Here is a 14,928-nt window from a genome sequence, read left to right on the forward strand (position 1 = left end):
CGGCAGGTCAAAAACAGACACAAACACACGAACAAAAACACGAAACCGCACTGTTTTCCATGAGAGCTACAAGGCGCTGCGTCCATGCGCGACGCCATCACTCTCACACTGTGCGTGTTAACTGTTTTTTATTCATCTTCTGATGATTCTTTAGCTGGATTTTTTTTTGGGGGGGGTTTCACATATTATGATTGAAGCTGAATAGCACACGCCATTCATGAAAAATTGGAGCTGCTTCCAACGCCTCGTACACCAGTCGCTACAACTATTCACGCACACCAGCGGCTGAAAGACAGAGTGTGCGCTGTGAGAGGCCATTCGAATCCTTTCGCAGGTGTCGGACAAATTCCAGGTGACACACACGAAGATCTACACCACTTGCTGAACACAGAAAAAATGTGGCCTGTTAGCACAAAAATAGTGAGCATTTTCGAGCTGGATGTGAAATTTGTCTAAATATCCCCATTGGCATTGCAAAGCAACACATGTGGTGTGCCTGAGTATTAGCTCCCCCCTCAACATGTGCCGTGCATGTGTATCACGTGTGTTGCGCTCACCCCCTGCGCCCCCTCAGAACACGTGGGGTGCATGTGTTTCGTGGTCCCCAACACGTGCCGGGGGGGGTGGGGGGGGTGGGCACACTTGCATGGAATGCTGATATGTACGAGGTCTGTTAGAAAAGTATCCGACCTTTTTATTTTTTTCAAAAACCATATGGATTTGAATCACGTGTGATTGCATCAGCCAAGCTTGAACCTTCGTGCGCATGCGTGAGTTTTTTCACGCCTGTTGGTTGCGTCATTCGCCTGTGAGCAGGCTTTGTGTGAGCACTGGTCCACCCCCTCATCGTTTTTTTATTGCGAATAATGTCTGAACGATTTGGAGCTTTGCTGCATCAATTTTTTTCCAGAAACTGTGAGAGACCTCCAGGTGGACACCGTTCGGAAAATTAATATGGCTTTCAGGGACGATTTTGTGGGATTACACAGATTAAGGAGTGTTACTGCCGCTTTAAGGACGGCCCACAGCGTCTGAGAGCGCACCGCGCTCCGACCGCCGATTGACAGGCTCACACCCCGCTGAAACAACCAGATCATTTCCAGTGTGAAGGCTTTGTTGATCCGGGACATCATCTGACTTTCACAAAAAGGCAGGAGACGTGGACATCAGCACTTTTTCGGCACATTCCACTGTTACAGGAGTTTGTTTTTTTTTCATGGAAAGAAAAGCGGAGGATTACGCCACCGTGCTGTTCATGGCGCGGGACAAAATCACCTCCATGTTGGTCTCACTGGACGGCTTTGAGATGGCTTTCAAACGGCTGTCGGTGGGTTTTCAGTCATGTGACTAACCGAGAAATTGTGGATGAGCCTGGACATGCCAGAACATGTCCTGTGAGGCTTCATCACAGTGTTGCTTTGCACCATGCGGCTCCACTGCGACGCGCGTAACTCCTCCGCACGTCTGTCTCAATGTGCCGAAAAAGTGCTGAAGTCCATGTCTTCCGCAATTCCTGTGCTAGTCAGATGACATACCGGATCAAGACAGCATCCAGTTTAGAAATGAACGGCACATTCCACTGTTACAGGAGTTTTTTTCATGGAAAGAAAAGCGGAGGAGTTCTGCGCGTCGCGGTGGAGCCGCATGGCGCAAAGCAACGCTGTGATGAAGCCTCACAGGACATGTTGGGGCATGTCCAGCTCATGCTCAATTTCTCGGATAATCACACGACTGAAAAGCAACCAGAAGCCATCTGAAAGCCACCTGAAAGCTGTCCTGTGAGACCAACACGGAGGTGGTTTTGTCCCGCGCCATGAACGGCACGGTGGCGCAATCCTCCGCTTTTCTTTCCATGAAAAAAAACTCCTGTAACAGTGGAATGTGCCGAAAAAGTGCTGATGTCCACGTCTCCTGCCTTTTTGTGAAAGTCAGACGACGTCCCCGGATCAACAAAGCCTTCACGTTGGAAATGATCTGGTTGTTTCAGCCTGTCGATCGGCGCTCGGAGCGCGGCGCGCTCTCAGACGCTGTGGGCCGTCCTTAAAGCGGCAGTAACACTCCTTAATCTGTGTAATCCCCACAAAATCGTCCCTGAAAGCCATATTAATTTTCTGAACGGTGTCCACCTGGAGGTCTCTCACAGTTTCTGGAAAAAAATTGATGCAGCAAAGCTCCAAATCATTCAGACATTTATTCGCAATAAAAAAACGACGAGAGGGATGGACCAGTGCTCACACAAAGTCTGCTCACAGGCGAATTACACAACCGACAGGCGTGAAAAAACTCACGCATGCGCACGAAGGTTCAAGCTTGGCTGATGCAGTCACACGTGATTCAAATCCATATAGTTTTTGAAAAAAATAAAAAGGTCGGATACTTTTCTAACAGATCTCGTATGTACCGATGGGGTCTGCCCAGCCACGTGTGAGCGCACACAACACGGCGAGCCACCTCCCAGCTGATCGCCAGCCAGAAACCATCACAGCGGGATTGTTAATGCCTGCCCAACCATGTGTCCCTTACGACGTCGGCTCGATGTTTTCGGGGTTCACTAATTCAGGCTGTTTTACTGTGATTCGCCCTCATTCCTACTTATTAGTGCTATGTGTGAAGGAGCCCTTAGTGTTACACCAAAGATTTGACCAAAATATTGATTATAATTCAGTTTTTCAAGTAGAGAGGTTGTTGTGCTCTTTTTGGTTCTGTATTGTTACTTTTATTGCTGGCTTGGTAATAGAGGTTTGCAATAATTACATAATCATATTGGTAATTGAGTTCACCAACATGTTGGTGCTCTGGCCATTTGAGGTAATGAGGATTTTATAGTGTTCTGCTTTACTTGCTGTTAATAATAGTAATAATAGTTTAGGGCTCCTTCACACATACTGCAAAGTTTGGTCGAAGTGCGCATGAAGCAGGAATCGTGTGCAAAACGTAAAATCGCCCCTGCCTCGAACGCCTCGTACACCTGTTGCTACAACTATTTGCTCACACCAGCGTCTGAAAGACAGTGTGCACTGTGCAAACCCGTAGATCCCTCTCGCGGCAAGTGTCGGCCAAATTCCAGCTGACACATGAACATCTAACACCGCTCATTTGACACTTAAAAAATGTGTGGCCATTTGCACTCTTGGCATGACAACAGTCTGCAGACAATCGCTGTTGTGCTGGCAGTGAAATTTGTCTAAGTTCCCCACGAGTGTGGCTTTGGTGTGTGCGCTGAACTGACAGGAGGTGTGACTGCCAACAGAAGCAGCTGTGGAGATCTGTGGATATGGACACCCCAGCTGGACAACACGTATTGTGTTTGGACGGACATGGACTAACAGTTGACCACTGTGATGCGTGTGTCTGCTTGCTGTCATCACATGGACATGCGTAAATAAAAACATATATCGCTGTGTTGATATATGCTGTGGGCTGCAGCATAGGCTGAAATGTACCGTCAGATCAGAACATGCAGTGGGCGATCTGACTTTAACTTCATCCGCGCGAGTTCTGTTCCATATGATGCGGTGTCAGTTCTGGCATGCTTTTCACAAGTCGTGCGTGTTGGGCGGGACATGAGCGTGGGCCGGCTGGACACGTGCCAGCAGATGTGGACATGAGAAGAGCGAACTGCTTCTCATTCATGTCATTTCATGACTGTATGTCTGTGACCATGGGTCACCTACAGAGGAACAGACAGATCATATTTGAATTGTCCACTTGATAAGACGGATTCAATATAAAATGTGTTTTTTTCGTGTACGGTTTTATTTTTTTAAATATGTCCATCTCTTTGTTGATTTCACGCATTTTCCCTGCACCGTTTACAGGCCAGTGACAGTAGCTCAGTGGTAAAGTTTCGGGCTGACAATCAGTAAAGTGCAGATGTGGGTGTTTTTTTTATTATTATTACTATTATTATTATTTATTTCACATCAGCGGTGTAATGTGGTTCCACGAGTACCAGCTGGTTTTTATGTTTTATTTAGTCCACATCAGCTGCGCAATGTGGTACACCTCGCACCGTGTTCCTGCTTGAAAGACACCGTCGCATGTATGAACCCTCACGCCAGGATCATGTACTTTTGCCCGTCGGTGCAATGTTTCATGGTGTGCTAATTCGAACTGTTTCACCGTATTCGACCAAACTTCGCACTGTGTGTGAAGGGGCCTTTAAGCTTGTATAATGCTTCTCATGTGCCCAGACAAATGTTGAAGTGCTTCACAGGTAAAAGACTATGATAAAAGCGACATATAATAAATAAAATTAAAATAAAATGGTAAAATAAATTGAGAATAATATAACAAAGATGACAGCAGGTGGACCAAGATAAAGGCTTATTGAAAGTCATATCCTCTTGACTACCAGGATGGATATATATATATATATATATATATATATATATACACACACACATACAGTGAGGAAAATAAGTATTTGAACACCCTGCGATTTTGCAAGTTCTCCCATTTAGAAATCATGGAGGGGTCTGAAATTTTCATCTTAGGTGCATGTCCACTGTGAGAGACATAATCTAAAAAAAAAAAAAAATCTGGAAATCACAATGTATGATTTTTTTTTTTTTTATAATTTATTTATATGTTACTGCTGCAAATAAGTATTTGATCACCTACCAAGCAGCAAGAATTCTGTCTCACACAGACCTGTTAGTTTTTCTTTAAGAAGCCCTCTTATTCTGCACTCTTTACCTGTATTAATTGCACCTGTTTGAACTTGTTACCTGTATAAAAGACACCTGTTCACACACTCAATCAATCACACTCCAACCTGTCCACCATAGCCAAGACCAAAGAGCTGTCTAAGGACACCAGGGACAAAACTGTAGACCTGCACAAGGCTGGGATGGACTACAGGACAACAGGCAAGCAGCTTGGTAGAAGATAACAACTGTTATGATTATTTATTAGAAAGTGGAAGAAACACAAGATGACTGTCAATCTCCCTCGCTCTGGAATTCCATGCAAGATCTCACTTTGTGGGGTAAGGATGATTCAGAGAAAGCTCAGAACTACCCAGGACGACCTGGTCAATGACCTGAAGAGAGCTGGGACCACAGTCACAAAGATTACATTAGTAACACATAATGCTGTCATGGTTTAAAATCCTGCAGGGCAGCAAGGTCCCCCTGCTCAAGCCAGCACATGTCCAGGCCCATTTGAAGTTCACCAGTGACCATCTGGATGATCCAGAGGAGGCATGGGAGAAGGTCATGTGGTCAGATGAGACCAGAATAGAGCTTTTTGGAATCAACTCCACTTACCATGTTTAGAGGATGAGAACAACCCCAAGAAAACCATCCCAACTGTGAAGCATGGGGGTGGAAACATCATACTCCGGTGGTGCTCTTCTGCAAAGGGGACAGGACGACTGCACTATATTGAAGGGAGGATGGATGGGGTCATGTATTGTGAGATTTTGGCAAACAGCCTCCTTCCCTCAGTAAGAGCATTGAAGATGGATCATGCTGGAAGACCCAGGTCTTCCAGCATGACAGTGACCCCAAACACACAGCCAGGGAAACTAAGGATGGGCTCTGTAAGAAGCATTTCAAGGTCCTGGAGTGGCCTGGTCAGTCTCCAGACCTGAACTCAATAGAAAATCTTTTGAGGGAGCTGAAACTCCAAACCTGAAACATTTGGAGAATATGGAGGAGTGGACCAAAATCCCTGCTGCAGTGTGTGCAAACCTGGTGAAAAACTACAGGAAACGTTTGATCTCTGTAATTGCAAACAATTGATTTTCACAGGTGTTGAAATACTTATTTGCAGCAGTAACATACAAATAAATTATTTAAAAATCATATGTTGTGATTTCCAGATTTTTTTTAATTTTTTTTAATTTTTTTTTTTTTTTTAGATTATGTCTCTCACAGTGGACATATACCTAAGATGAAAATTTCAGACCCCTCCATGATTTCTAAGTGGGAGAACTTGCAAAATCGCAGGGTGTTCAAATACTTATTTTCCTCACTGTATATGTATGTGTATATATACATACTGGTAGTCAGGAGGTTAAGGCCAGTTTTAGGACCTCAGTTGAAGGTGTGGATTTCACATCATCTGGGAGGGAGTTCCAGAGGCGTGTCGCAAATGAGCAGACGCCTCGGTCTCCCATTGTCCAGAGACACGTGTGTGGGGGTGGGATGTGAAGCAGCGGAGCGCGGTTTTAACAGAGGGAGCGTGTAGGTGTCTGTTACGTCAGACTGACCGTTTACATCAGACCAGATTATAAACTCATAAGATAACAAGACCGAGTCCCACATGAGTTATAGTCTCAATAGAGAGCAGGTGGGATGTGCTAAGGTTTCCATTGAGGTGTCGTCCTCCTGCAGCAGACGACCCACACACACATTTCCTCTGAGCTCAGTGGGACCACAAATCTGTGATGACCTCCGCCTCCAAACACATTTACCACATCGCAGTCATGACTGCCACAACACTGTATCATTGTTATAACTGTGACTTATGATAACATTTAAACTTGTGATCCAGAGTTAAGCATTTAAGTGTGTGTTTGTTTTCTGTAGAAAATGATCACTTACAGTTTCATTACTTTAGCTTCATAAAATTGGACCTTTGCTCCACAGGTGGTAATACCTCGTGGTCCAGTACAGGCCAAAGGACTGCTCCTGTCTTGTATTGCTGACAAGAACCCGTGCCTATTTTTTGAACCAAAGATCCTTTACAGAGCGGCGGGTAAGCTGGAACATGTTTGACAGTGTGGTTGCTACATATTTGATTTGGTTTCAAACACTCACACGTGTTTATGTGTCAGGTGACTCATAGATGGAGATACTGGCAGACAAGTTTGGCAACTATCTCGTGGTGATGATCCATTAAGTTGAATGTATTCCTGTGATTTAAACAAATACACTTTTCCCAGACCTGCTGATGCCACTGCGTAGCCATCAGTCAGTGTATGAGGTGGGAAACGGTGTTAAATTGCTGGAGTTGTAACATTACAAGACAGCGGTTCTGTTTTGTTAGCTGGGAGAAAAGCATTGTCCCATGTGCCCCCCATTAGTCGAGTAACTCGAATAATTCGATTACAAAAAATGTTTGAAGCAAATTCTGTGCTTCGAAGCTTTGTTTAATGTTGTACTACATATGCCAGGCCTGTGTGTGGCGCTGCAACATCCCCAGAAAAAAAAATGGAAGACTAGAGCATAACGGCTAATCAAATTCGCACTCTCATGAGCGCCACTAGCTTAGCTTATGGCAAGGTAAAAGTGGACGCTCGTTATGGCCGAACAGCTGTCCAGTTTCTGGGTATTCTGTGTTAGTATACGCCCGCAGCCGACGTACTTGATGAATTCCTGTGCAACAAGTAATTCCCAGATCAATTCTAAAATTTACCAGTAATAAAATTATAAAGATAACTGAAGTTTTAAGAGTTTAAGAGCAGCTTCACCTGTTGTTGCTCAAGCACATTGTAAACATTGACACAATGGAGTTTGATGCAGAAGAGTTTAGAAGGATACGATTGGAATGTTTTGATTACCATTTGCAGTTGGCTATGAAAGACTTGGGTGTTAACTTTGTGTTAAAGTCAGAACAAGAAGCTGCACTGAAAGAGATCTATCTGGGACAAAGAGACACATTCTGCATGTTGTCACAGAAAATGAGAGCGGCATGCTGAGCAGGGTGGAGAAAGTAGTCCGGCGAGCTCAACCTGTGGGCATGAGCTATCCCGCAATGCCAAAATAGGAGAAATGTCAGTCCAATGAGAGCAGCACTCTGAGCAGGTTGAGTCAAATTAGCAACAATAGTTACAGCTTTCCGAAGCAACACACAGACACACAGCCGGCTGCCCGACGGCTGTCAACACTCCCCTCACACCGGGCAGGTCACAGCTCTGTCCCCGGCCACACTGACAAACAGTCTCTGGAAGAAGTCCACTCTTTCTTCTGTGTTTTGCTCAGACTCGCACTGAGTGTTTCGCTTTTTAATTTTCTCGTTTTTGGGCAACACACAACGCTTCACAAACATGGTAACTTAAATAAAATAATAATTTAAAAAAACTGACTGCGAGGCTGCATGATCAACCTCCAGCTGAAATGCATCTGCACAATCACAGAGAGAGAGGATAAAAAAAAAAAAGATTCACGTAGGGACCCAGTCCATCAACCTTTATTTAAAAAAAAAAACAAAAACAACAAAAATGGTTACATTTTACAAGTTGGAGAAAACAAAACAGAAAGCCACATCCCATCGCCATTTCAGTAAAATGTCAAAAGTTTGGCGCAGCGACATTGTGCCATTGCTTAGGGAGAGCCCTGGACTATTGATATTGTTTAAAAATGCAAAAGTACTTTTATCCGATTACTTGATTAATTGCCAGAATAATCGATAGAATACTCAATTACTAAAATAATCGATAGCTGCAGCCCTATTAGGATGTCTAGATTACAAAAATAACTGGTAACAGTAAACATACTGGGCCTCACTATGACATATGAGCACTTTTATTGACCTGCCCTCGCCTAACGAACATGCCCGATTATGACATCTGATATTTTTTTTCCGCACAACATAAAGAATTACCAAATCGCCATCTTTTAAGCAAATGGAACATATAAGACACCAAAGGAAAGCTGTGTTTGTGTAGAATCGACTGCATTTTGAATTATGTGCACAGCTTTCCTGTTCAGATCAGAGGCTTTGCCTTCATACAAACCCCCATGTCAAAGGTTGCAATGACGTACTCATGACCCACTTCGTTTGTGGCCTCTTCTGCTACTCACAGCCATTCTTTGACAGTTTTGTATTCCTTAATAGGGTGGTTAATGACAGTGTAATAATCCAGTGTTGTCATATGTATGCAGAACATTCCAGCATTCTTCTCACCCGCAGCTACTATAACACAGACTACAATACGGATCACACCCTCGTGGCCAACAAGGTGCACATAGCTCCAAGGAAGCTGCACCACTCCAACAAGAAGGGTTGCCCACACATCAACACCTGCTGCATTGGCAACTCAGAGAAAATGCAGCATTTCATCAGACAGTTGCACACAGGTGCAGATAGAAACAAAAGACAAAACTTTTGTGTATATTTGTATTGTCAGTTGTGTCTGTAGCATGGCCAAGCTTTGAGTCTGGTCTGCTTGAGGTTTCTTCCTCAAACCATCAGAGGGAGTTTTCCTTACTACTGTCGCCTGTGTGCTTGCTCTGGGGGTTGGTAAGGTTAGACCTTACTTATGGCAACTTTGTTGTGATTTGGTGCTATATAAATTAAATAAATTAAAATCCAATTTACAAAGTGTAAAAAACAAACAAAAAAGCAAAAAACAAACTGGACCCTACACCGTCTCCTGCAGACCGACGGATGCCAGGAGTAATCCATTGTTGTCATATGTCGTAGTGAGGCCCAGTATTTTTACTGTTACCAGTTATTTTTGTAATCTAGCCATCTTAACCTTTCTAATAATACCATATTTATAGGGTTGGGTGTGTGTGTGTGTGTGTGCACATGAGACCATGTTGGCCCACGGCCTATTCCAGATTATAAAAAATATGTAGCTAAATACGTAGTTTGGGAGGTCCTGCAATTTGTATATAGAAAAATCAGGGTTTTCCCAGCAATCAAAGCACGAAACAAAATAAACTCCAATAATTAAAGTACAACAGTACATAAAAATCCAAAATGAAAGAGCTGATAATACAGACAAAGGTGAGACTTGTACTCTGGAAACCACAGTTCTTGTCAAGTTTAAAATCACAATCGCCTTTATTTGCCAAATATCTACAAGGAATACAAGCGATCAGATGTCATGACCTACATATGGTAGCGACATCAGATCACGTGGGGGCTTCCCCCGACTGACATGAGGCATGCTGGGAAAGACACGGCAACAACCAATCAAAGTAGAGAAAGGCAACATGATGTCAGCTGGCTGCTTCCTCAAGAAAATAAACAAAGATGATGGAAAATGCTCCAAAATAGATTATTTCTGTAGAAATTTAATGTTTCTCTTCTATTTTGTAAATGTTAGCGAGAAATAAACACTTCTAAATCTAAAGACTTTTGTAACCAGGTAGTCCCTCTGAAGTGATCTACAGACATCTTACAGATGTTGGTGTGCATGTCCCGGGAATGTGCATCACGCAAGTGGGTCAGGTCAAAGGTCAAAACCTCGTGCACATTAGTTACTTCATCCAAACCATCAACATGTCTATTAGACCCCATTCCTACCAGGCTGCGCAAGGAAGCCCTACCATTATTTAATGCTTCGATCTTAAATATGATCAATCTATCTTTATTAGTTGGCTATGTACCACAGGCTTTTAAGGTGGCAGTAATTAAATCATTACTTAAAATCCATCACTTGACCCAGCTATCTTAGCTAATTATAGGCCAATCTCCAACCTTCCTTTTCTCTCAAAAATTCTTGAAAGGGTAGTTGTAAAACAGCTAACTGATCATCTGCAGAGGAATGGTCTATTTGAAGAGTTTCAGTCAGGTTTTAGAATTCATCATAGTACAGAAACAGCATTAGTGAAGGTTACAAATGATCTTCTTATGGCCTCAGACAGTGGACTCATCTCTGTGCTTGTTCTGTTAGACCTCAGTGCTGCTTTTGATACTGTTGACCATAAAATTTTATTACAGAGATTAGAGCATGCCATAGGTATTAAAGGCGCTGCGCTGCGGTGGTTTGAATCATATTTATCTAATAGATTACAATTTGTTCATGTAAATGGGGAATCTTCTTCACAGACTAAGGTTAATTATGGAGTTCCACAAGGTTCTGTGCTAGGACCAATTTTATTCACTTTATACATGCTTCCCTTAGGCAGTATTATTAGACGGCATTGCTTAAATTTTCATTGTTACGCAGATGATACCCAGCTTTATCTATCCATGAAGCCAGAGGACACACACCAATTAGCTAAACTGCAGGATTGTCTTACAGACATAAAGACATGGGATGACCTGTAATTTCCTGCTTTTAAACTCAGATAAAACTGAAGTTATTGTACTTGGCCCCACAAATCTTAGAAACAGGTGTCTAACCAGATCCTTAATCTGATGGCATTACCATGACCTCTAGTAATACTGTGAGAAATCTTGGCTCATTTTTGATCAGGATATGTCATTCAAAGCGCATATTAAACAAATATGTAGGACTGCTTTTTTGATTTACGCAATATCTCTAAAATTAGAAAGGTCTTGTCTCAGATTGATGCTGAAAAACTATTCATGCATTTATTTCTCTAGGCTGGACTATTGTAATTCATTATTATCAGGTTGTCCTAAAAGTTCCCTGAAAAGCCTTCAGTTAATTCAAAATGTTGCAGCTAGAGTACTGACGGGGACTAGCAGGAGAGAGCATATCTCACCCATATTGGCCTCTCTTCATTGGCTTCCTGTTAATTCTAGAATAGAATTTAAATTCTTCTTATTACTTATAAGGTTTTGAATAATCAGGTCCCATCTTATCTTAGGGACCTCATAGTACCATATCACCCCAATAGAGCACTTCGCTCTCAGACTGCAGGCTTACTTGTAGTTCCTAGGATTTGTAAGAGTAGAATGGGAGGCAGAGCCTTCAGCTTTCAGGCTCCTCTCCTGTGGAACCAGCTCCCAATTCGGATCAGGAGACAGACACCCTCTCTACTTGTAAGATTAGGTCTTAAACTTTCCTTTTTGCTAAAGCTTATAGTTAGGGCTGGATCAGGTGACCCTGAACCATCCCTTAGTTATGCTGGCTATAGACTTAGACCTGCTGGGGGGTTCCCATGATGCACTGAGTGTTTCTTTCTCTTTTGCTCTGTATGCACCACTCTGCATTTAATCATTAGTGATTGATCTCTGCTCCCCTCCACAGCATGTCTTTCTCCTGGTTCTCTCCCTCAGCCCCAACCAGTCCCAGCAGAAGACTGCCCCTCCCTGAGCCTGGTTCTGCTGGAGGTTTCTTCCTGTTAAAAGGGAGTTTTTCCTTCCCACTGTCACCAAGTGCTTGCTCACAGGGGGTCCTTTTGACTGTTGGGGTTTTTACGTAATTATTGTATGGCCTTGCCTTACAATATAAAGCGCCTTGGGGCAACTGTTTGTTGTGATTTGGTGCTATATAAATAAAATTGATTCATTGATTGATTGATTGATTGACACATGTCCTGCAGTTTCTCTGCATGGTAACTGAAGACCTCAGAATGAAACAACCTCGGTAACAGCAGTACCAATACTATCCTCAGGGCCACTACGCTACAATTGTTGGAACTGCTTCACTCTTGGAACCACTACATTCTCGTAACCAGCACGATCACAGTACTACATGTATTGATCCACTACAAACCACTACAATCTCTGAAATACTTTGATCTCAGAAACCGCTGCTGTCTGGGGGTTGCGTGGTTCCAAGGTCTCTGACACATTAAGTAATTTCATATGCATTTCATACACATACATCTCACATAATATTTGTCCTGTCCTGCTAAATTTATTTACTAATGTGGAATTGCTCACGTAGAAACTGTTCAGTGTCTCCATGAGTTCAAAATGACATTTAAAAGAAAGAATGCTGCAGCAGGACCTTAAGACAGGTTGAAGAGTACATGTCGTTCAGTGTTAGTCTCCATGAGTATGTTTCATTATTATACTATTATTATTTATTTTATTTTATTTTTTTACAAATTGGAGCCTGTTTTTGACGACCGGTTTCGTGGTGTTTGTTCTGTACCGGTGGTGACCTTTGGTCCTCTGTGGTGACGGCACCCCGTGACAGAGGAGCACTTTAAAGCTCCTTCACGACACTGACGTTAATTGAGCATTTATCCCTTTCTTCCGACGTGGCGGATTCCGCGGTTTACAGTTACCTTTGGTGTGCTGTCAGTAAAATTCAGTATATGATTCTTTAAAAAATTACATGAGGAACTCAAAAAAATTAGCACGATACATGTGGTACTGGGACCGTAGCGTTCCGAGGTTATAGTGGATTAATAAATGTGCTACCCACATCGTACTGGTTCCATGACCGTAGTGGTTCCAAGATCGTATTGGCTCTGAGATCGCTGGCTCCAGGGTTGTTTTGTTCCGAGGTCTGTGGAAACAACTCTGCATGGTGGTGTTAGAAAGAAAAGATCATTTTTGCCATGGAATTCCCCCCGATAAATAAATATGTTCTCTTCATTAAAATGAGCTAGAATTTAGCAACAAATTACAAAAATAAACCAACATTTTAATGTTTGAATTTCAGTGGAAGGTAAATTTGGTCAGTTTTGTAAAATTTGAACGGCCGTACATCTTTAACAGAACATCGGTGAGGTGCAGCAGGATTCTACTGTGTGCTCTCTTGCACCCTCTGAAGATAAACAAAATTCTTTGCTGTAGAAAATTTGGCCATGTAAATGCCTACACACATTGCATTGCAACAATTCGGCAATGCAGTCATCACGCACACACCGCACATCTGGTGTACAACCACTGTAAACTTAAACAAAGAGCACCAACAGAATCAGTTTTAGTCCAGGCTCATTCAGGTTTAAATGTGTTGGCTGCTTTTACAAAACAAGTATCTGTATGTTGATGTAAATATGATATCGCTGTTCAACACCGTTTTGGCTCATGTTGTTTGACGTTGTTATGAAGTACAAATGCAGACCAGATTGGCACGACCAGCTTCTAAAGTGAGAATATCTGATTTTACATTTCTTTCTGTGGTACGGGCCAACAATGATCATCAAATATTACAATAGACTGCCGAGACTGTTTCAATTACAGCACTATGCTAGTGATCATAGTCCAGAAGGTTTCTCCTCTTACACTGCAATCTCATATTAAAACCACTCATCAGTTGAAAATAAATGATTCCATTCATCGCATGTTCCTCATTGTTTCCTAACATTTTCTAAGCATGACAAAATCTTTTGAGAAGTTTCAGTCATTTTGACGTCCCATCACGATGAAGGTGGGTCTTCATAGTCTTGAAGCAGTGGATGAAATCTTCCTCCTTTGCTGTTTGATACCTTGAAGAAGCAAATATGGACCCTACAATACATCTTAAGACAAAACAAATAGAGATTTGCGACAGATCTAAATTCATTATTAGTGATTGATTGATTGATTTTTAATCCCTTGCTTTTGTGGTGTCTTTATACAGTAACGGTCAAAAAAGCAGGTCCAAACTTTGACCTGTAGTGTCTATCAACATTGTGTAGGCTTTAGTGGCTGTGGAAAAACAAAAGTTTAACTTCTCCTGATAAAATCATCTGCTCATGTTGGAAAACGTCTATCTGTGTGTCAGAGCATGTAATTGGCTGTGATAATATTACATGATGTCTCTGGTCTTTGCCCAAATGGTGCAGACACAAGCAGGTATTTCTGGTTCTTGGCACTTTTTGTTTGTATTGTAGCAGAGTTGATGTAGATCACAGTTGATCAGTCTCTCAGGAGTAGGTGAGATAGTAAAGCAGTATTTACAGTGAGGAAAATAAGTATTTGAACACCCTGTGATTTTCCAAGTTCTCCCACTTAGAAATCATGGAGGGGTCTGAAATTTTCATCTTAGGTGCATGTCCACTGTGAGAGACATAATCTAAAAAAAAAATCCAGAAATCACAATGTATGATTTTTTTAAAATCATTTATTTGTATGTTACTGCTGAAAATAAGTATTTGACCCCCTACCAACTAGCAGGAATTCTGGCTCTCACAGACCTGTTAATTTTTCTTTAAGAAGCCCTCTTATTCTACACTCTTTACCTGTATTAATTGCACCTGTTTGAACTTGTTACCTGTATAAAAGACACCTGTTCACACACTCAATCAATCACACTCCAACCTGTCCACCATAGCCAAGACCAAAGAGCTGTCTAAGGACACCAGGGACAAAACTGTAGACCTGCACAAGGCTGGGATGGACTACAGGACAACAGGCAAGCAGCTTGGTAGAAGACAACAACTGTTATGATTATTT

The 14,928-nt window shown here is 42.4% G+C and overlaps 1 protein-coding gene across 2 annotated transcripts in view; it reads left to right on the forward strand.

Annotated features, from left to right (window-relative positions):
- Positions 1 to 14,928, forward strand: part of bckdhb (branched chain keto acid dehydrogenase E1 subunit beta) — a 156,085-nt gene that overhangs the window by 39,939 nt on the left and 101,218 nt on the right. For both annotated transcript variants that reach the window (XM_034175413.1, XM_034175412.1), the window contains exon 6: positions 6,597 to 6,705. In XM_034175413.1, the coding sequence (XP_034031304.1) occupies positions 6,597 to 6,705 (109 nt within the window). The remainder of the gene's footprint in view (positions 1 to 6,596; positions 6,706 to 14,928) is intronic.

Source organism: Thalassophryne amazonica, chromosome 7 (genome assembly GCF_902500255.1).
Source record: "Thalassophryne amazonica chromosome 7, fThaAma1.1, whole genome shotgun sequence".
NCBI lineage: Eukaryota > Metazoa > Chordata > Actinopteri > Batrachoidiformes > Batrachoididae > Thalassophryne > Thalassophryne amazonica.